General features: G+C 41.6%; 1 protein-coding gene across 1 annotated transcript in view; it reads left to right on the top strand.

Moving 5' to 3' along the window:
* LOC107121815 (ankyrin repeat and sterile alpha motif domain-containing protein 1B-like) overlaps window positions 1-24,408 on the top strand; it is a gene marked incomplete at its 3' end in the record, with an annotated part of 257,150 nt that overhangs the window by 214,196 nt on the left and 18,546 nt on the right. Inside the window, exon 10 of the mRNA XM_015424811.1 lies at window positions 15,234-15,399. Within this exon, the coding sequence (XP_015280297.1) occupies window positions 15,234-15,399 (166 nt within the window). The remainder of the gene's footprint in view (window positions 1-15,233; window positions 15,400-24,408) is intronic.

The raw sequence follows: 24,408 nt of genomic DNA, 5'->3' as shown, positions 1-24,408 counted from the left end.
TCTGTAGACAATGCTGTTTGTTTGTAGAAAAAGGATTAAGTCTTTATATTTTTTTCTCTTTTGTCTTATTTCAAATGGAATGTCTTTAGGAATCCTGATGGTATTGTCCCCGATTTTCAAGGGTGTTCCTGTAGTTGCTTTCAGGATAGAATCTCTCACATGTCACTTTGAGAATCTGACCACTATTTCCCCAGGAAGATTATTCTTTTTGATGTACACGGAATAGGATCTATAGACCACATCCATTTCGCTTCCAAGATACTCCACTTTCAAATCTGTAACTGGGGCTAATGCTTCACTCAGGAGTTGCTTTAGATTCTCACCTTTTGATTCTGGGACCCCTTGAAACCATAGGACCAAATTTGCTTTCTCCATTTGCAGCTGTAAAAGTTGTGATTCTTCCAAAGCTTGTTTCTTTTCCAGCTTTTGCACCTTTTTCTTGACTTTTTTAGTGTTGGCGTCCATTTCCTTCACCTTCTCAGCCATTTGCTCCATTATTTTTAAAGTCTCAGTCAGTTGGAGCTGCTGAGTTGCAAGATTCTGGTTTAGAGTCATCAGCTGTTGTTTGATGTTAGTCATCTGGTCCAGCAGAGGGCGCAAGGAATCTGCCAACATTTTGGAGAACTCAGTGACCTCTTCCAGCTCATGGTCCCGGCTAGTTTCACTTTTGCTCGTTTGTCTTTCTCTTCCCTCTTCCCCGCCATCTTTATGGATTGTTTACTTTTATGAAAACTTCTCTGAAATACGCCCATAGGCTTATCCATGCTCTGGTAAGTCTCTCAAAACAGATTTCAATGCTTTTTCTTCCACTCTCCCCTTAGTATTTCGTTGTTTAGTTCATACGCATGGGAGGGCCCCCTCCCCTGCTCGCTTTTCTCACCGTTCCCAGAGGGTAGCTTCTTTTTTAAATTTTCGTGTTCGCTTTAACCCGACTCACTGTTCATTGTTGGTCACATGACCTCACTCGGCACATGTTCAAAATGCTTGATCACTGACGCTTGTCCCGGTCAGCGGCTCTAGAGCCATATGGACACTCAGCAGCAGGACCGTCGGGGCAGAGGTGCACCTCAATTCCCCAGCATTGTGCTGGTGAAGAGGTCGCCCCTCAAAAGCCCCATGGCTAGGAGCCTTTTGCCAAGGCTCGGGGGGGTAGTGACCTGTCACCCCCCTCCTTTCCGCTGGTGCGCAGATCACATCCCCGGGAGATGCCTCCACCAGCATGTCGCCATAAACCGGCAGTCCAACTCTATTTCTAAAGCGCGTGCGTTCCTGAGACTCCAACTGGGAGAGTCTGGTGAGGATGGCAAGGAAGAAGAAGACAGCAAACCTAGTGATGAAATGGACTCTGCTACTTCCGATGAGGACTCTGTCTCTGAAAAAGGGGCAGCAGCCCCTAAGCGAGAATATCAATTAAGGATTAGAAAAGATAAAACAAAATGAAGGCTGAAGAACTCTGAGTTGTGCCTTAAGGCCTTAAAGATATTAATGATGCTCTTGTGATTTTCTTTAAATAGTGAAAACAATGGTTTTAAAAATAAATAATATAGCATGATTGACTATGTTCAATGTAATCATAGCATTTTAGATTAATACTGATACAAGCTATTGTAATGATCTTCTATTCTTGGGTTTTTAGTTTGGTTTGGTTTTCTTTCCTTTCTCCCATAGATGTAGTTTTCCCTTCCCCTTTTTTTGTTGTAGTTTATAGAAAATGCAATAAAAAATCCCCTCCGGGGGCTTAAAAAAAAAGAGAGAGATGTGAGTGGGTGGGAGTTTCAGAAGTGTTGCTCCAAGTCAGCCATAAAGATGTTAGCATATTGCGGAGCCATGCAGGTCCCCATGGCTGTATCATGGATCTGAATGAACAAGTTGTCACTAAATTTGAAGTGGTTTGGTGTGAGAAAAAATGGCACAGTTTGGTGGCAAAGTCAGCTATGTTGTTGTCATAAATCATATTACTTATGGCTTGTAATGGATTCTGCATTCATGGTGACTAAAATAGTATTCTCTGGAAGGTTGTTCAAAGATTGAATTTTCCTCAGAAAGTCCATAGTGTTGCAAACATCACTAAGAGCGTTGATGGCATGAGTACTTCAAAAAGAGTCTATATATCCAGATACCCCACTGTGATAGTGCCTATACTTTGTGATCAGTTCTTGTAACCACTTAATGAATAGATGCTGCTGACTGTTCAGATGCAAAAAGCAAGCTTCATGTTCAGTGCTGGTCATTTAAATGATGCATCTGACTATATCACAAACATGGTATGAAATGCAAATAATTTCCTTCTTGAGAAGTAGGTCACTTTAATGACCTGACTATGACCTTGGAAGATATGTGTCTCTTCTCTGATAATCAAGAATTTTTTTTACCAAGTTTGTTGTTTGCTCCTTATTACCAAAAGGCATGATGTGATCCTGTAGTATATGTTACTATTGTGCATGTGCAAAGTTGCTTGGCATACAGCTGGAGATTAATTTTTGACAAAAACAAGGCATTCCATTCAGGAAGCAGCCTTATATGTAAGTGAAAAACTTTGATCAAGGTAAGTTCACCTGGTGATTGTGTTCATGTTGAAGTTCTCAGCATGTCTGAATAATATTCCCATATATACCAAATAACAAACTTCATATTATTAGTGAAGCACTCAATAATGCCAGTTTCTTACAGCTAATACTTCAACTGAATATTACCCTTTAATTATTTCCCAAGCAATGAATGTAGCTATTTATTATTTATGTAGCCACAGAAGTAGAAATATTTTAGTTACATTTTAAATACAGCAGAATACTCATTTCTTATTCTAAAAGCCTGCAGACATGCAGTATAAAACAATAATGATGGTAAAAATGAATTTAGTTTTAATTTGAAAAAACAGTTCTTCCTTTGAAAAATACTGAGATATTCCTTGGCATTTGAGAACTTCTAATAGCAAAGTTATTTTTTTTTAAACTAGTTGTAGAATTCAACTCATAGGCAAGTACAGAAGGACAAGGGGACAGGAAGGCACCACTTTCCTTGACAAGGGTACAAGTATACACCTTCTTCTAGCAATGCCACCATACAAATGTCCATTTTTGTGCTGACTCTTGCTTGCCCCTTCTTTTCAGATGTAATGCTCTGTATCAGGGTGATGCAAGTAATCTCTGGAATGACAGGGAAATGAGGCTTTACTTAATTCAGTCATGCTAGCAGAACTGGAGGGAAGAACCTGAGGAAAAGCCTCATCCAAAAATTAGGACTCACAGATTATTAGACCATAGTTAGGAACCTTTATCAATAGTTAATTTCATCAGTGAGTCTTTTCCAGAAAAAAATACACTTCTTTCTGTTATTAACATTCTCCTCTTCTGTACCACTTTGACTTGATTTTACAAGCTGGAACATGTTCAGGGAAGGGGAAGAAGGAGAAGGAGAAGGAGAAGGGGAGAGAGAGAGAGAGAGAGAGAGAGAGAGAGAGAGAGAGAGAGAGAAGGTTGTTATTGTATTTAGCCATAGGCCATTACAAACCACAAACAGAGAAGAATGCAATAAAACATGACAAATTGTATAAAATAAAATACAGTCTAAAACATTGTAAATCCATAATACCGAGGTTATAAACAGTTAATTAATTCACAGCATACCCACTAAAATCAGTATTAGCTAGTTCCCCTAGGAACAGCGTTGGCCCGTATTTTCCTTGCAGCCAAGGCAAATAAAGCCATTCTATTGGATACATTGGCATTGGCATCGGCTAGCAAAAATATAATCTTCTCTAGGATTGAATAAAAGATTAAAACTGATAAAATTCCAGATAAAATTTTTGACCTAGGTTGGGAATACAATGGGCATGAAGAAAAAGAAGAGATTGGATTTATACCCCGCCCTTCACTGCCCAAAGGTGTCTCAGAGCAGCTTACAAATGCCTTTCCCTTCCCCTCCCCACAAGAGACACACTGTGAGGTGGGTGGGGCTCAGAGAACTCTGACACAAACTGCTCTTTTTCAAGGACAGCTGTGCCAGAGCTTGTGACTGACCCAAGGTCACATAAGCAGGTGCAAGTGGAGGAGTGGGGAATCAAACCCGGTTCTCCCAGATTAGAGTCCGCACACTTAACCACTACACCAAACTGGCTCCACATGGCATCCACAAAGATGATGAGGGGTCTGGAGACCATGTCCTATGAGGAAAGGTTGAAGGAGCTGGGTATGTTTAGCTGGAGAGGAGACAACTGAGAGGTGATATGATAAACATCTTCAAGTACTTGAAGGGCTGTCATACAGAGGATGGTACAGAGTTATTTTCTGTTGCCCCAGAAGGTCAGATCAGAACCAATGGGTTGAAATTAAACCAGAAGAGTTTTCGACTAAACTTCAGGAAGAACTTCCTGACAGAGTGGTTCCTCAGTGGAACAGACTTCCTTGGGTGGTAGTGGGCTCTCCTTCTTTGGAGGATTTTAAGCAGAGGCCAGATGGCCATCTGACAGCAATGATGATTCTGAGAAATTAGGCAGATCATGAGAGGGAGGGCAGGAAGGGTTGCCTCAGTGCTTAGTTCTTGTGGCCCTTTCTTATATGCCCAGGGAGATGCTGATCACCACTTTGGTGTCAGGAAGCAATTTTTCTCCAGACCAATTTGGCTGCAGATTCTGGAGGTTTTTTGTCATCTGGGCATGGAACAGTGGTCACTGGGTGTGTGGGGGGGTATTTGTGAATTTCCTGCATTGTGCAGGGTGTTGGACTAAATTACCCCAGAGGTCCATTCTAACTTTATGATTCTATTATCAATAACATACCTGTCACCTCACCTAGTTGTCATACCCATTATTAAGTCTTGAGATGAGGTATTGAACTTCTGAACCAAAGATACAGGCTCAACAGGAGCCAATTTATATTTGTAAAAACCACACCCACCTTTAACAGCAATCAATACAAAGTAGGCCGCTAGGATCCTTCATTTGCATTAACTATATACAAAGTAACTATTTTCAGTACAGCAATTGGATATAAGGCAACAAATATGATTGGCTGTTACCAGCAACACAACCAATAGCCTTGAAGGCCTTCGGAGCCTTCACTCACACTCAAGCTCCAGCAGTACATAACACCCGTATTTGTGACAGCTTCTGTGTTCCATTTACCATCTTTCATACAGTTTTAATTTGCCCATCCCTTTCTCCTCTAGGATCTACCATTTTTTACATTTTGGGCCCATAACCAGCTCTCAACTCTATTTAGTTTCCAAGCCCAGAAATATTTTTTTTTATTCATGCACTTCCCTGTCCACCATAAGAACATAAGAGAAGCCAATGTTGGATCAGGCCAATGGCCCATCCAGTCCAACACTCTGTCACACAGTGGCCAAAATACCAGGTGCCATCAGGAGGTCCACCAGTTGGGCCAGGACACTAGAAGCCCTCCCACTGTTGCCCCCCCCAAGCACCAAGAATACAGTGCATCACTTGCCCCAGGCTGAGAGTTCCTATCTATACCTTGTGGCTAATAGCCACTGATGGGCCTCTGCTCCATACATTTATTCAATTCCCTCTTGAAGCCGTCCATGATTGTAGCCACTGCCACCTCCTGTGGCAGTGAATTCCATGTGTTAATCACTCTTTGGGTGAAGAAGTATTGCCCTGTAACTGGGGACAGAATCCTTCTCTAAAGTTAACTTCTGCCTATTCTTGGGGCCACCTTTGTCTTGTGATCTGGTGGAGTCCCTGTACAGATGGTCTTCTTTTTCCTGTTTTGGAGGCAGTTGCTGCCCAGGTGCTTGGTCCTTGCTTTGATGTTGTTCATTTATTTAAATTTTATTTATTTAAAACATTTCTATCCTACCTTACTGCCTCAGACTCAAGGTGATGAACAATTCAACAACTAAGCTGCAAGGATGTGAAGGATAATATTCCAATATGCAATTACAAATGTACAAATGTTGGACTCTTCCTGGATCCTAGGATTGGTAGTTATAGACATCTTACTCATTTACTCAGTGCTCTCCCTTCCTCCTGTAAAAGACAGCTCATGCCTTGCACTAGGGATGGTCTTTCCTGAGAGAGGGACACCCCAAAATGACCTCTGAACCTCCACACGCAGTGACCTCATGAAGCCAGGCTTGGCTTAAACTGGCTTTTACTGCGAGACTAAGAGAATCTCATTTTGGCTTAAACATAGGCCCAGTGAGAACACAGAGTTAGCTGCACTGTCAGAACATCCTCCATACAAGCAATTCCCCCTTCTCCTATCAGTCCATAAGGACTAGAATGGTTAAATCTCTGCTCTTGTCTCAGGCATCTTCTGCTGACCAAATGGCCAGTCTTTTGTCTGTCAAATGTACAAGCAGGCAGAGACAAAGAGCCTCTGGTGTGTGTCATTGTCATGAATGGAGTATGTTGCATGTTTCCTGCCCCCAAATCCTGTCCCACCTGTATTTCAGGATATACCTTCTAGATAATCCTCTCATTCCTGTCTCCATATCTTTTTCTAAAATATCTGCATTCTGTATACCTATGCCAGACCCATCAAGTTAAACATTAACTCTTTATGTCTAGTGAATGGTCATCTATTCAGGTTCATCCTGCCACACATTAAGGAACCCCAACTCCATTTCCTGGCACCTGGGAAATGCCAGACCATGCTATTGTTTCATGATGGCAATTCCATCAATCCACTGTGAAACTAGCCACCACACTTTAGCATACCCTCAGGATACTTTTGGGGTATACATATATCCAGTCCTACACAGGTATGGTGTGATTGGGCTGGGCGCGCACAAAGCCATCACCTCTGATTATAACTCAGTTCAGCTGTGGTCTCGCTGGTCGGATCCATGCACCTCCTCCCTGCAACCTCTGGACCTCATCACCTGTACAGGATAGGTATAGTACTACTACAGTCTCCCCATCCCCTCTATCTGTCAGCTAACTCTTTTTGCTTCTCCTTGTATGCTTGCAATCCTTGCTTTGAGTGTAAATATCTAAATTATTGTTTTCCCCTAATAAAACCCATTTCATTCACAATTTAGACTGGTTATTGACTCAGCCAAGGGTCTAAAAGGGACTATCTCCATAAACACTGATAGCAGATTCCCGTTTCTACCCCAGCCTCTTGCTAGCTCTGACTTTGACAATAATTTCCCACTTAAACCAAAGGCAAGAATTGATTTAATAAAGTTGGTAGGGGTAACATTCCCTCTTCCTCTTGTATTATTCCACTTTAGTAAAGTTTATTTCTGTCTATTCCTTTACACCTTCCAAATTTGAATTAGCACTTCATCACCAAGATTTAGAGTCCTAGAGCATCCCAGAGTTGGAAGGGGCCTTGTAGGCCATCTGGTCCAATTTATGGCTTAGTGCAGGAAATCCAGAGCTAGAGCATTCCTGACAGATGGTTATCTAGTGTCTGCTTGAAAAACTGTAAGGAGAAAAAAAAATCATCACTCTCCTAGGTATTTGGTTCTATTGTCAAATTGCTGACCATTAAGAAATATCTTATGTCTGCTTTCCTGTAACTTCAGCTCATTACGTTTAGTCTTCCCCTCTGGAACAGCACAGAATTTTTTTTTTTTTGCCCTCTCCATGAGTATGAGCTTGTCTTCTCCAGGCTAAACATACTGAGTCCCTTCAATGTTGCCATGTTTTCCATAACCCTGACCATCTTAGTTGCCTTCCTATGAACCAATTCCAATGTTTCTACAGCCCATTCTACATCTAGCATTTGCTCCGTTGTTTTACCAAACCCACATTGAAACAGAAATTCCATTCTACATTGCATGCTATTTTCACTTTCTTTGATTGTCGGGTTTTATTGTAGCTTCCACACTGCATGCTGGTTTCACTTCCTTTGATCTCTCAGTGTTATGGTACTGTCTGCATAGATTTATGGCCATTTTATGGCTGTTCAGGGGTGACTGTGTAGTCAGTACAGTGTTGGCCCAGGTATTTGAATGTGGTTTTGAGCCACATCTTTTTCTGTTCCAGTGGGTGTTTGGTAAAACAATGGAGTGAATGCTAGATGCAGAATGGGCCATAATCTTTCTCCACACAGTTTATCCACACTGTTTTGGATGCCAGTATTGTAAAAGTGGCTGTCTGATGAGGCTTTAAAAATAGCAGAGGAAAGAAGGAAAGTGAAGGGCAAAGGTGAAAAGGAAAGATTTACCCAACTGAATGCAGATTTCCAGAGAACAGCAAGGAGAGATAAGGAGGCCTTCCTTAATGAACAGTGCAAAGTAATAGAGGAAAACAATAGAATGGGAAGGACTAGAGATCTCTTCAAGAAAATTGGAGAAATCAAGGGAGCGTTCCATGAAAAGCTGGCCATGATAAAGGACAAAAATGGTAGGGACCTAACAGATGCAGAAGAGATTAGGAAAAGATGGCAAGAATACACAGAAGAACTATACAAGAAAGACCTCAATGTCCTTGACAACCACGACGGTATAATCACTGACCTCGAGCCAGACATCCTGGAATGTGAAGTAAAATGGGCCTTAGAAAGCATAGGAACTAGAGATCAAATTGCCAACATTCGCTGGATTATGGAGAAAGCAAGAGAGTACCAGAAAAATATCTACTTCTGCTTCATTGACTATGCTAAAGCTTTTGACTGTGTGGATCACAACAAACTATGGCAGGTCCTTAAAGAGATGGGAGTACCAGACCACCTCACATGTCTCTTGAGAAACCTGTATAAGGGCCAAGAAGCGACAGTTAGAACCGGATATGGAACAACTGATTGGTTTAGCATAGGAAAAGGAGTACGACAAGGATGTATATTGTCACCTTGCTTATTTAATATATATGCAGAGTACATCATGCGAAATGCTGGCCTGGATGAATCACAAGCGGGAATTAAGATTGCTGGGGAAAAGATCAACAACCTCAGATATGCAGACGATACCACTCTGATGGCAGAAAGTGAAGAGGACCTCAAGAGCCTCTTGCTCAGGGTAAAAGAGGAGAGCGCAAAAGTGGGCTTGAAGCTCAACATCAAAAAAACTAAGATCATGGCATCCGGCCCCATCACTCCTTGGCAAATAGAAGGGGAAGTCGTGGAAGTAGTGACAGACTTCACGTTCCTGGGATCCCAGATCACCGCAGACTGTGACAGCAGCCATGAAATTAAAAGATTTCCTTGGGAGGAAAGTGATGGCGAACCTAAACAGCATGATAAAAAGTAGAGACATCACCCTGCCAACAAAAGTCCGCATGGTCAAAGCAATGGTATTCCCAGTAGTCATGTATGGCTGTGAGAGTTGGACTATAAGGAAGGCCGAGCGCCGAAGAATAGATTCTTTTGAACTATGGTGCTGGAGGAGACTCTTGAGAGTCCCTTGGACTGCAAGAAGAACAAATCAGTCAATCCTCAAAGAAATCAACCCTGACTGTTCCCTGGAAGGCCAGATAATGAAACTGAAGCTCAAATACTTTGGCCACCAAATGAGAAGGGAGCACTCACTGGAGAAGACCCTGATGCTGGGAAAGATTGAAGGTCAAAGAAGACGGGGACGGCAAAGGATGAGATGGTTAGACAGTGTCATAGATGCAACGAACATAAAATTGAGCAAACCTCAGAGGACGGCGGAAAACAGGAGGGCCTGGCGAGATCTTGTCCATGGGGTCGCGAAGAGTCGGACTCGACTGTGCGACTGAACAACAACAACAATTTTAAACATGGCAGCTATTTGGGTAACAGGAGCACCTTCACATGGAAACACTTCTAGAATACAAATGTTCTTGACTGTAGGCATTGATTTCTGACTCCACTAATTCCAGAATGCAGTTCAGCTATCCTATCACATCCCATTTAGTCCTCATTTAGTCCCTCAGGGCCAAACTAGATGAGATGCTGGGAGATTAATTCATGGATCTCATAAGAGATTTTATTAATATATAGGAACAGCCTCTCCCCCTGATATTGACTGGGAGCCCTTGCCTTTTTTACAACGTTAAAAAGCTACCCACAGTTGCTATTTGTTTCACTGGGAGAAATGTACAGGCAGCTCCCCTCTTTTAGATGTGAACAGGTAGGGTCTGTATAAATACTACAAGGTTTCCCGGGGGGGGGGGATCTCATGTCACAGAGGCAGCAATTGGGTGGTGGCTCTGCAAGCAGTGCAATCCTTCACCTTACTTCTGCATATCCGATATAGAGATGGGTCCACTTTCTTGCTAACTTGGCCCTTGCACAACTTTCTTTGATTACAAAATGCCTCTCTAAGCCTATTCTGTGAGCAAGGATTTTAAATGCCAATAATACAGAGACACTTTCTCCTGTCTGTTTGAAATGTAGTGGGAATGATACCTTGGGTTAGGGCTACAATCCCCGGAGTATTTGACTGTAGGAGTAAACTACTGCCAGAACTGTGTTGCCACTAAAACCAATGGAAACACAAACCAGGCTGACTAACTGAAATGAATACTAAATGAAACTAATCAAAATTAAATGAAACTAAATGTTTTTAAAGAAGCTAAATCAATGTTTTAAAAAATAAAATTAAGTAAAAATTGAGCAAATAATTGTGCACTTCCCTAATTTACAACACAAAAGTTTAGATAGGGTGCTGCAGAGATTGTACACTCTCTGCATCCATTACACCAAAAGTGACCGAAGTTTCTAGTAGGATGCAGAGTATATTTTCTTCTGACAGTTTTAAGGTGAAGAGTGTCACCCAGAGTCTACAATCAGGATTCAATCAAGTTTCCTAGTAAAGCAACAATAAGTAATAACCTTTCTGAAAGATTGAAAGCTGTTTACAGTGTTGGAAAATCTATTATGAAGGTCTCTATTATCGTGCAACCCCAAGTGTGCTACATGTTCTTCAAAAATATTTTTGAAAATAGCAGCACAATAGCAGATTGAAACTACAGCAAATAAGAAATCAAGTCTCAAAATCTAAAGTGGGAAAATAATAAATAAAAAAGCAAGAAAATATTTAGTTCATAGTCAATTTGATGTGCAGTTTGCTGTTTCAATTTACTACTCATTTGGTTTCCATTACTCGGTCTTCTTTTTAAAAGCGTTGGTATGTGGTGAACTGGGTTGGTGTGGGAGTAGAAGTATTATCCATTCTTTAGTAAATAGAAATAAATAGAGTGAGTCAGATATTATCATTTTGATCTGTACCAGTGATTATAATTTAAACTGCGGTGTTCTTTATGTGAGCAAAATAAAATTCTGAATATGAAAAATTAGAAACTTGTTCTGTAAAAATAATCCCTCTTATTTATATGGTATCTCACAACTACTGAAACCAATACAACAGCACCATTTCTCACCAGCAAAATCCAAATATTACCAAATGGGAAAGTCACTTTAACTCCACTTTAATACAATGATGTACGTCCAAAATAAACACCAGAAGAGTATGACTTCTGAGGTGTGGTGAATAGAAAAGAAAGCTTTGGTATCACACACAATCTTCTCTCTCTCTCTGACAGGGAACTTTTCATGTAACTTTGTAACACTTGTTTATCTCAATGCCATATACGTTTACTGTTTCACTCCAGTCTGTTATGAGACACAGACTTTCCTATAACTTTTCTTCACTTAAACTTTACTTTTTCCTAGACATTCAGCTTTTAGATCTCTTTCCCTTTTCACTGAACCACCTCAGCTGTCAGCTTAACTGCTTCAACACCGAACTCAACTGTCAACATCTAACTGTCACTCTTGACTGACTCACATACTCATCCACTCAGATTCACTTCCAAAACCCCTCCCCCTCTCTGTCAACCACCAATCATACCATACTTGCCTCTCTCAACCACTCTAGTCTATCTATCACAGCCATGCAACCAAACTTTTAAAGAGACACACACACACAAAAACAAGGAATCGTTACACTGCTTGTCCAAATATGTATCAAACTCACTAGGGTAAATTGTACAGTTAAAAAAAAAAATAATCAAACTCACTGGGCAGGGACATAAAGTGACCCTCCAAACCTCAATTTATTCCCAAGTTAGAATTCAAAGTTCATGAGGAAGAAAAAAAGTCCCAGATTGCCCAAGCACCTGTATTGGACATGGTGGGAAATATTGACTTAAGGTTTCCCAAACAGGAACCCTTCACTCATGCTCGGTGTGCAAAGGGAAATATGTAGGTGGGGGAGGAGAAAGGGGACAACATGAGCAGGACAACAAGCCTGTCATAGACAAGTTATGACCAGTGTTCCCTCTAAGCTGAGTCAGTGTGAGCTAGCTCACAGTTTTTCAGCCTCCAGCTCACACATTTTTGAGTTAGCTCAGGAAGGGTGGCTCCAGAGCAAACTAATTTATGCAGTAGCCAAATCACTCACAGCTTTAATGCCAATAGCTCACAAAGAAGAATTTTTGCTCACAAGACTCCACAGCTTAGAGGGAGCATTGGTTATGACACCTGGATGTCACCACTGTTTGCAGTGCTAATATACATATGCTGGAAATGGGAAGAATGGGAAGGATGGGAGTAACCTGGAATAAATGTATTAAATCATCCAAAGTGTTTGAAAGATTCATTCTGCTCTAATGCCTGTACACTTGCTTATGAGGGTGGGAACCTGGTAAAGATCAGGTGGCAGCATCTGGGAACAGGATGAATTGGTTCCAGTATACAGTAAGATAGGGGGAACAAAATCAGTTGAAAAACTCCAGTTGGTGCAGAATGCCATGGCTCGATATTATCAGCAGCTAGATGGAGCATGAATGTTATTCCCATCCTGGAGGCACTTCACTGGCTGCTCATCAGTTACTGGGCTCAATTTAAGGTGTTAGCTATCACATCTAAAGCTCTTCATGGACTTGGACATTTGCCCATACATGTGCCGTCTCTGTTGTGGCCCTCATTTTATGGAATGTCCTGCCTGATGAGGTCAGAAAAGTTTATTTATTTATTTATTTTATTCAATGTATATCCCGCCCTCCTCGTGTAGCAGGCTCAGTGTGGTTTACAGTGGTTAAAATATGTTAAAACACAGATGCATTGAGACAATGCAATAACATAGTATTCAAAAAATGGCAATCATAAATACATATAAATAAATAAATCAGATGTTATCAGCGTATACTCTCTCCCGGCTTTCCACAAAGTGTGCAGAACTGAATTATTAAAGAGCATCTCTCTATGCAGAGTTGCATTGTATTAAATGTTTCACAAAGTTACTTGTATAAATTATTAGGGATTGTGGTCTATACTATTGTGCATAGTATGCTGAAACTAGGATCTTGCTATTTATTTATTTATTTATTTATTTTTGGGATTTATATCCCGCCCCATCCAATATACAGCTCGGGGCGGCTAACAAATGGCCATGCCGAAGTTAAAATATGCATGCAAACAACAGCATAGTAAAAACACTATATCTTGACATAAAATTTGGTGCTTTGATAATTTACATAAAATCCAAGATGGGCGGCGTCCTACACTGGCGGCCAAGTTCTTCACAGTGGGAGCGCCAGGAAGAATGTTTCCCCAGCTCTATTGGGCGACATCTATCCCCACTATGTGGGGTAGATGGTTGGAATATCATTGGTGGAATAGTAGCGGCGGCGGCTCCCCCTCAAAGGCCTGGCGGAAGAGCTCCATCTTGCAGACCCTGCGGAACTGCACTAGGTCCCGCAGGGCCTGGATCTCCTCCGGGAACTCATTCCACCAGGTGGGAGCTGCCACCGAGAATGCCCTAGCCCTGGTTTGGGTCAACTTCACTTCCCGGGGGCCTGAAACCTCCAGGCGATGGAGATTCCCCGATGTAATTTTTGCATCATCATGTGTCATGTTAATACTTATGCTTCACTTCAGTTCTGTTTTTAGACTTCTGGCTGGTGCTACAACCCTAATTCCTATTCCATTGTTTTTTCTATGTCCCATTCTGTCAATTGTATTGACTCACTCTGTTGTAATCCACCTTGAGTGCAAGTGAGAAAGGCAGACTATAAATGAATGAATGAATGAATGAATGAATGAATGAATGAATAATTAAAAACTTGCAGCAAATGTACAGGGTTGCAGCCTTTGAATCATGAATGAAAACAGAGCCCAGAACAGTTCTCTTACTTGCAACCTCTTGTTCCAATGAAAATCTCCTCTCTTGGGAAAAATGTGGGATGTAGTCTGGGAGAGCAGTGAAAATCCCCTCCCTATATCCTTGCATAATAATTGGGTCAATTTCTATTTCCCTTCAAGCTACAACCCACACTACATTCCATGTTCTGGAGAGTTTTCAACCCTTGAGTGCCTTTTGTGGGGCTGTGAATTGGGAGTGGGGCCTGAGAATTGAGAGGGATCTGTTATGTGAACATATACTTACATGTAATTCAGTTTAGGGGCTTCACAGCCAGATGACCCTGAACTTTTGTAATCTTGATGCTGGTGGTGGTGAACTGTGATAGGCTTCATAACTGTTTTTATTTTGTCTTAGGTAGCAGATACTGATCGGTTGTTAATTATTTTAATTACTGTTAGAACACTATTAATAGTAATACTTTCAGTCTCCAGAGTATACTTTAGAATTTGTTGTTATCTAAACCCACACTGGAATTAGTTTCAACTGATCAGTGCCAAAGTAACTGATATGCAGTCGTGTGCATATCTTTATTCTACATACAACCTTGGACAGCTCTGACATTTCAAACTGGTTAAAAAAGATTTGAAGGCTGAATTATCTCTAATTGACTAAAGTAAGGATGTAATGAAAGTGACTTACTTAATCATAAGACAACAGCTAACAGATTTCTTTTTAAAAGTTTTATATCAATTTTCTCATGTCCTGCTTATAAAAATGTAATGTTATGTTCTGCTTATAAAAACTGTAATACCAATCCTCACAAGCTGTCAATGAAACTGGAAAAAAATCACTTTCTATCTAGAAAGGACATAGAAAATAATGAAATTAACAATAAAGATTTGAATACAGTATCCTTCTCCTTCCTCTGTTCTTTCTCACATAGTCAAAATTTACATTATAGATTCCTTAGCTCCCTGGCTCCATGACGTGTTTGCTTGCTTTGAAATTCTGTGAAGCAGTGTGCTGTCATGATGATGAAAATGATATCTGGGCAGCTTACTGATTTTTCTACCCTCCTTTTTAAAAGCTTCTTGTTTGATGGAAAAGTCTGTTTTAAAGTTAATTACTATTACTTTAGAAAATGAAACAGACAACGTTACTCTAGTGATTTTAAAACTACATTTATTTCAGTTGTTAACATTTCCTTCCCAATTTTCCTATCTTCAATAAGGCCATCTTGAATACATAGTTGCTCTTCTATATTTTAGGAGTCATTTCCAAAGAAGAGGAGTTATACACTGGAAGCAGTGCCATCTGCTTCTTCTGAAACATTTTCTGCAGAAAATGAGAATGATCTCTGTGATTTTCTAGATGCAGCAGTTACAAAGAAACCTTGTTCTTTAGAAATATCAAGAGGACCTTCAACAAGAACAGGTAAAATGCTGCCAGTATTTCATCTTGCAATTGTTGCATTCTATTATTATGTGATGCTCAGATATTAGTTAATAGTATGCCACATGCTCTGCTGACTTCATTTGAGAGATACATGCATATCTTGTACCCAGAGCAGGATGCAGTGTGAGGACAGGAGACATACACCTGAACAGGATTGGAAAAGGTGCAAGTTTATTCTGTGTGGCTTACAAGAATTTGGTCTAAAGAAGGCAGGGATGTTTTGACAACTCAGTGTTGATAGGGGAAACCTGCTGGATATACTGGAGAGGAAGAAAGACCTGAAACAGCAGGCCACATGGATAGCACATGCTATTCATTGCTACCAACTGGGGGTGTGGTTGGAAGGCAGTCTCTGCTGTGGATTTGTTTGTGTGTCCAGTCCACTGCTCCTTAAGGAGACTCTCTTGGAGGTACAAGTGGAGCTCATCCCCACTTAGTCCTCTTGAAGTATGCTCCAATAAAGCGGCCTTAACTTGCCAAATCAGTGGAAGCTGCAGCAACTCAAATTTAATGCCTTCTCTGTGGAGTGGATTGCTGTGGTCCCGTACATCTCTCAGAGCTTATGAGGAACATCAAGAAATATCACCTGTCCTCTGTAAAAGTCTACAAAGTCCTGAAATGTCTTCTTAATTTTCTCTGTGACCTTCCAGGACTCCAAGGCTCCACTGACACATCAAACCAGATAATCTGGTCAGTTCAGTAAAGACCAAATAATCTGCACTCCTGGAAATTGTTGATAGCATCCTCCAAATCAGACTGCCAAGGTGGGGTTGAAGCCATTCCCTCTGCAGAGGTTTTTTTCCCTTGCCCACCTGCATTCCAACAACATCAGGAAGACCATACACCACTGTCTTTTGACAGTGTTCCTACCACATGTCTCTCTGTCCAAGCTATTTGATGTGCATGGTATTATACAGCCAAGTTGGGAACCTCTTTCAGATCTAGTATTTAATATCTTGCTCAAAACACAAACCTGTGAATATATATTCGTATCATTTTAGGTCCATGAACTGCAGTGAAACAGAATTAGTATGTGAAAACCAGATGGAGATGAATATAACCATTGTGCACATTGGGCAACCCTCAAGAGGTGGTTTATATGGTAGCTCCAGTCCTGAACAGATGTATAGTAAGATGAGTTTGTGCCCGCTCAGCATACATCCTTCATAAACGAAATCTGGCCAGGGAAATCTAACCATGAGGGTACCAGCAGCACAACCATTCACACTGTTCCCCAAATGGCCAAAGAAAATGCAAAAGAAACTATGAACACACTCTAATAGGCCCTTTACCCTCTAGGCCATAACTCTTGTATGTCAATGACTGCAAGTAAACAGACCAATCATGAATGATGGTGGGCCTCTATATTCTTCCTGATAAGATCAGCTCTTGGTAAAGGAAAAGCTTTCAACTGGATTAAGTTTTAAGTATAACCCCCAGAAGCACAGCACAGTAGAGACATTTTCATACTAGTTCACCACAGAAACCCCATAGCTTCCATCACTTGGCTGACTGGAGGTGTGTGAAGAAGCAACGGGTGACAGAGTGAATAAGCAGGCCATGCTTTCCTTTATCTTCCCCTGCACTTCTACCCTCTTTGTAAAAAGCACATATGGGTACTCCCTCAGAGAAACTTTTTAAAGCTGATAAGAAAGGCCTTTGAAATTACTGTTCCAGGTATAGAAAATTGAAACAGGAATTAAGTTTTATGGCCACATCAAATATCTATTGCAAAGCCAAAAAATAAAACGAAGAATGTAGTCATGAAAATACAAATTTAATGTTTACAAATTATTTTGTTTCAGAATTATGGGCTGAATGGGGTTTATCATTTTAATGTATAATTGATGTGGAATTGCTTAATGTCCATTTCAGGTGGAATTGACATGTTTGTGGTGAAAAGTCAGGGCTGTGGATTGTAGGCAACTGGTGAAGCTGCTTCAGTTTGACACTCCTATTGGAAAGATTATGCTACTACATTTCAAAATGGCACCTTTATGGTGTATCTCTCTGAGATGCTAAATAATGCCTGTTATACTAATGGAAATGCAAGTGTCATCTAACCTTAAATAAGCCCTTTAATCCTTTTAAACGCAGACTGCTTAGCTTTACTATAGACTCATGTCTCTGCTGTAAATTGAAGATCTATATTTAGATGCCTGCTATTCCACAGAGATTAGTGTCACTGGATTGGGTTGTTTGTTTGCATATTTGGCTAAAGTTTTCTTGGGTCTTCTTGTAAAATAAATTAATTTTAGATGAGAAGAAATACTGTAGAGCTGGTATATGAATTTAGAATTACAATTTTTGTTTTTCCCAGTGTGTAGAGAGAACCTAAATGAAGTCTTTTAAAAACTGCTCTTTTTCAGGCAATTTGTCTTCCCTGTGACCTTTAAGTTAAGAGTTCAGTGACCTTCCTCAAGGAATGATTAAAAAGATTAATTTTATCCCATTTATATTACCCATTTTCAGAGCAGTCTTTTCTAGACACTTCCATTAGGCTTCTTAATTTATCTTATGCTATCATGTGACAAACTCAACCTGGGTAAAAATATTATAAAATTATAATAGTTCATATGACAGAAATTAATGTTGCTTGTCTGATGATAACAATATAGTTGAGCTTTAGTCACGCAATCAATCATCCTTTGAAAAGGTGCAAAAGTGAAACAAATCTTAAATACCTCAGATGCTAGATAGTTATAACTTTAGTGAAACAACTATACCATTTGGAAAAAGTAAACCATCATCTGGGGTGGTGATGATATGGTAGATTTAGTAAAGAGAAGATACCTGTAGTATTCAGCTAAAAATATACCTGTAATATCCAGCTATGCTCCAAACCTGTCATTTATTTTATTTTATTTTTGTTTATTTCATTTATATCACGCCTTTCTCCCCAATGGGGACCCAAAGTGGCTTACATTGTTCTCTCCTCCATTTTATCCTCACAACTCCAGAACTGCTGAGTTCGGGAGGGGTGTTGAAAGACCTGAGTCAGATTGAGGTGACGAGAGAGGAGGTCCTAAAACTGATAGACAACTCAAAAACTGATAAATCACCAGGCCCAGATGGCATACATCCGAGAGTTCTGAAAGAACTCAAATGTGAACTTGTGGATCTCCTGACAAAAATATGTAATCTTTCCTTAAAATCTGCCTCCATTCCTGAGGACTGGAAGGTAGCAAATGTCACCCCCATCTTTAAAAAGGGTTCCAGAGGAGATCCGGGAAATTACAGGCCAGTCAGTCTCACGTCGATACCTGGTAAATTGGTGGAAACCATTATTAAGGAAAGAATTAGTAGGCACATAGATGAACAAAACCTATTGAGGCAGACTCAGCATGGGTTCTGTAAGGGAAGATCTTGTCTCACAAACCTGCTAATGTTCTTTGAGGGGGTGAACAAACATGTGGACAAGGGGGATCCAATAGATATTGTTTACCTTGACTTCCAGAAAGCTTTTGATAAAGTTCCTCATCAAAGGCTCCTAAGTAAGCTCAAAAATCATGGGATAAAAGGACAAGTCCTTTTATGGATCAAAACCTGGCTAATTAATAGAAAACAGAGAGTGAGCAGGTCAGCCAGCTTGAACTTTCCAAAACTTTCTAGTGGTTCATGGCAGTTTGCGCTGGTTTGTGAATGGACACGTTTCAAAACGGTCTACGCTCAATCTAGATGTTTACGAAACTTCAAAGCAACGGCGGGGGTAGAACTTAGAGGGCACATAGAGAAGTGTGTGGGGGAGGTCCCCAGCAAATATGATGTCTCTAGCTTGCACAGGATACATTCGATACACTCTTGAACCTCCTGATAATGCCCCTATATAAATCAATAGTGCAACCTCATTTGGAATACTGTGTGCAATTCTGGTCACCACACCTTAAAAAGGATATTATAGCTTTGGAAAAAGTGCAGAAAAGGGCAACTCGAATGATAAAGGGGTTGGAACACTTTCCCTATAAGGAAAGGTTAAGGCGCTTAGGGCTCTTTAGCTTGGAGAAACGACGACTGAGAGGTGACATGATTGAGGTTTATAAGATTATGCATGGGAAAGAGCAGGTAGAGAAAGAGGTACTTTTCTCCCTTTCTCACAATACAAGAACTCGTGGGCACTCCATGAAATTGCTGAGCGGTCGGGTTAGAACGGATAAGAGGAAGTACTTCTTCACCCAAAGAGTGATTAACACTTGGAATTCACTGCCACAGGAAGTGGTGGCGGCTAGAAGCATGGACGGCTTCAAAAGGGAATTAGATAAGCATATGGAGCAGAGGTCCATCAGTGGCTATTAGCCACAAGGTATAGATAGGGACTCTGGGGCAAGTGATGCTCTGTCATCTTGATGCTTGGGGGGGGTCAACAGTGGGAGGGCTTCTAGTGTCCTGGCCCCACTGGTGGACCTCCTGATGGCACTGGTATTTCTGGCCACTGTGTGATACAGAGTGTTGGACTGGATGGGCCTTTGGCCTGATCCAACATTGGCATCTCTTATGTTCTTATGTTCTTAACAATTCTAGGATGTAGGTTAGGCTAAGCTTGGGTGAGTGGCCCAAATTCACCAAAGAAATATCTGTCTTCCATGACAAAGTGTGGATGAAAACCTGGGTCTTACATGTTTGTTTAATAAAACATAACCCAGAAAATGTTACTGGATTTGCAAATAAATACTGTACATATATGTAAACACCTGGCCTGAAAGATTTTCCCTTGTGTTCTCCATTCTCACCGATTCTCTGCATTCTACCAAAAATGCACTGCTTTCTGTAATATAAAAAACAAAGCTAAAGTTTTTGGAGAAATTTCTAGCATCACATTTCTTACTGTGGGAATGGTAGTCTGATAGCCCTTAAAGCCACCATGGGTCCCTGGACAAAAAATCCATCTGGCCTCCCATGACCCTGAACCAAAACAAATATAATAAACAAATCACTTGGCTTTCTGTTACTGTGAATAGAATAATTGGTCATTTGACAGGAAGCATTAAAGGTTTATCAAGTAATGGATTTTACTTAATTTATGATTTACACAGTGCAGAATACAAACAACAATGACAAAAACAGGAGTAATTAGAATCAGAAAGACTCCCCAGCCAAAGACTCCCCTGTACTATCAATTACATATAGGTGAGACAAAAGCTACCTGAAAATAAGCCCCACTGAACTAAGACATCAATCTCTCTCAATCAATCTCTCTCAAAAAGTACTAAACTGCAAAAATATTTTAAAAATATTTCCACTAACCTCTCCCCCAGGCAGACTCCGAACAACATTATAAATTAAATCTGATTTACAACAATCCCATGAGCTTTTCAAGGCAAGAGACAATCAGAGGTGGTTTGCAATTGCCTGCCTCTGCATCACACCCCTGGATTTCCTTGGTGGTCTCCCATCCAAATAGTAACCAGGGCCAACCCTGCTTAGCTTCCAAGATTTGATGAGACTGAGTTGACATGAAATTACCCTGGTAATAATCCATGGGTCCATGCTCCTGATCAGGTTGAAGGTATAAATCCTTAGTAGATCGAAGGATACAGAACTGACTAGATCTTTTGGAAGCAATCCTAAGCAGGTGTCCTGAGAAGTAAGACCCATTTTATTCAATGGGGCTTACCCTCAGTTTTCTGTTTCTTTTGCATATGGGCTTTCAAAAATGTAATATATATTAATTACAAGGTATAGCTCGATAATATGCATTTTAAGGGAGCTGTGGTGGCTCAAGTGGTTAAGACGCTGAACTGCAGGCTGTGGAAGGTCGGTAGTTCAGCAGTTCGAGACCCAAGTGTGCCGCATGACGGAGTAAGCTCCCGTCTCTAGTTCTAGCTCCTGCCAACCTAGCAGTTCAAAAGCAAGAAATTGCAAGTAGATAAATAGGTACCGCTTCGGTGGAAAGGTAACAGCGTTCCGTGCGCCTTGGTGTTTAGTCATGCCAGTCACATGATCACGGAAATGTCTTTGGACAGCGCTGGCTCTTCGGCTTTGAAATGGATATGAGCACCGCAACCTTAGAGTCGGATTCGACTGGCTTTTGAGCAAGGGAACCTTTCCTTTACCTATGCATTTTAATGTGAATTATAGCTGCTTTTTTCTTACAAATATTTTTCTGTGTGTATAGCAAGATCTGCAGACCAAGAATTTACTTCTTGCATCTGATGAAATAGATTCTAACCATGAAAGCTGGAACTACAATATACGTTATTTTTTATGGTGGCACAAGATTCCGTTTTGGTTTTGCCACAACAAACTGACAAGGCTACCTCTCTAGAATTTGTCTTTTCTAGCTACTCAGTTTGTGCCAAGATCTCAATAGGACTTAGCTTAGGAGTTTGTTTTCGGCACAGGCTGAATTCTGGAAGAGATATACTTCTGGGGCATGCACAGAATGCCTTTCCCTCAGCATTAAAAAAACCCTGCAGTATCTTTTCTTCCCACACACTTTAATAATTCAGTAGCACATTTGATGATGCAGAGGAAGCAGTGGGATCTCTGAACATTTTAAACGCTTCTTCCAAAAAAAAGAAAAAGAAAAAAGAGTGACTAGGATAACTACATGCCCCAGCCCCATACCTTTTATAAGAATTAAATTAGAGGCTTATTGGATCATATCAAAGGTTTCCGTAGTCCAGTGTCCTATTTCCCACACTAGCCAGCCAGATGCTTATTTATTTATTTACTTTCAATTTATATCCTGCCTTACCGGTGTATCCCACCAGCAGGGAATATTTTATTTCATTTATTTATTATCAAATTTATACCCTGCCCTCCCCGCAAAGTGGCAACAAGCACCCCAAACAGCTTCAGGTATTTCTGGATGACACCACCATCCTGAATCCATTCCATTCTGGTTTCTGCTCTGGCTATGGGATGGAGATAGCACTGATCACCCTCACAGATGACCTCTGGAGAAATCTGGATTGAGGTGGGTCAGCACTGCTGTTGCTGCTTGACTTGACAGCAGCATTTGATACGGTCAACTATGATCTGATGGCCCACCGCCTCATCTTGCAATGGCTGGTCTCCTTTCTCCATGGTCAGGGACAGAGAGTGGTGCTTGGAGAGAGAGTGTCTCCATGTTACCCTTTAGTATGCAGGGTCCCTCAGGGGGCGCTCCTCTCCCCAATGCTGTTTAACATCTATATGCACCCTCTTGCCCAGTTAATCCAGAGGTTTGTGCTGGGTTGTCACCAGTATGCTGATGATACCCAGTTGTATCTGCTGATGGATGGCCAGCTGGAATCTGCCCCAGACATTCTGGCTGAGGCTTTGTAGGCTGTGGTTGGTTGGTTATTTATTTATTTTACTCAGGGCAGAGCTGGCTGAAATTAAATCCACTGAAGATGGAGGTCCTGTATCTGAGTTGTGGGGGGATGGGATCAGGAATCCAGCTTCTGACCCTTGGTGGGGGCGCCTTTAGTGAGGAGTTTAGGAATGATCCTGGATGCCTCACTTTCAATGGAGTCCCAGGTCACGAATACTGCCAAATCGGCCTTTTACCATCTTCGGCTGGTCAGGCAGCTGGTTCCCTATCTCTCCTCCCATGACTTGGCAATGGTGATCCATGCAGTGGTCACCTCCAGACTGGATTACTCCAATTCACTCTACTCAGGGCTGCCCTTGAACCTGACCTGGAAACTCCAGTTGGTGCAAAATGCAGCAGCTCACCTCATGTCTGGGATGTCTTTGCGGGAACCCATACGGCCAGTGCTTTGCCAGCTGCACTAGTTGCCAACTGAGTACTGGATTAGGTTCAAAGTTATGATTTTAACCTTCAAGGCCCTATGTAGTCAGGGACCAACATATCTGTGGGACCATCTCTCCAAATATGTTCCCCAAAGATTTTAATGCTTGGCAGAACAACACTTCCTGGTAATCCCCAGGCTTAAAGACATCCGCCTAGCCTCAACCAGAGCCAGAGCTTTTTCAACTCTGTCTCTGGCCTGAGAACAATTGAGATCAGGGCCCTACAGAACTTATTACAATTCTGCAGGGCCTGTAAAATGGAGCTGTTCCACCAGGCCTTTGGTTGAGGCAGCGTATGTCTCACTTTATCTGACCTCCCCTGCTCTAATCAGCCCCTTCTTCAACCATCTTAGTTATACCAGCTTGTATCATAGGCTGGGACTGAGCCCTTTCTGGAGTCATATAGAGTTATATCCCTGAGGTCCTCATATTACCATCTCACCATCATGTAGGTTAGTTGGGTTTTTAGATTTTTAACTGGAATTCATATGCAATTTTAAAATATGTTTTACTGGCACTTTGTAACCCATCCTGAGCTTGCTTTTGGGGGAGAACAGGATAAAAATCTCATAAATAAAATCTCTCCTTATAATAAAAGAGTTTTGGTGTCCCTCCTGGACATGCTTCCACAGCCTTTTGCCCGCTCAGCTGCCACTCTTACAGTCTCCCAATCCTGTGGCTTCATTGGCTCGCTGTGTTGTCTTGGCCCCACCCACTGAGCCGGCGGGCAGCGTTTTCCCTCAGTCTGGAGGGAGCCGGTGAAGGGGATGGATGCTCCACTGAGAGAGCAACAACCCCTCCATGGGGGAGAAGAAGGCAGACCTAGCAAGCGGCGGCAAGCAGGGGAAGCACTCACCTTCGCTGCCCCTCGCAGCCCCTCTCCCTCGGTCGCAAGGCCTGCACTTCATCAGGGTGATAGCTCAGTGGGCTGCACCGCAGAGAAGGCTGCCCAGCTCCTTTCAAAGGCTGCCCCGCCTTCCTTCAGCAGCAGCGGCAGCGCCAGGGAGGGTCTGGCCTAAAGGAAACGAGCTGCGGCTCCTGGAAAGCCAGACTCTCTCCTGAGGAAGAGACTTCTCTTGGGTCCTGTGTGGGACTAACTGTGACTAACTGTCTCTTCAGTGGCTGTTGGTAGGCAACCAACTTCTGTCAGTAAAAAAACACTTTCCTGTCAGAATTAACTTAAAACGGCTCTCTCTCCTTTTTGCCTCCACCATGGCTGGCTGGCTAATGAGGTGGGCCAGCGACCATCAA

This window comes from Gekko japonicus, unplaced genomic scaffold (assembly GCF_001447785.1).
Source record: "Gekko japonicus isolate JY-2015 unplaced genomic scaffold, Gekko_japonicus_V1.1 scaffold968, whole genome shotgun sequence".
NCBI classification, from domain to species: Eukaryota; Metazoa; Chordata; class Lepidosauria; order Squamata; family Gekkonidae; genus Gekko; species Gekko japonicus.
The sequence above is the reverse complement of the archived record's forward strand: the minus strand, read 5'-3'. Positions and strand labels throughout refer to the sequence as shown.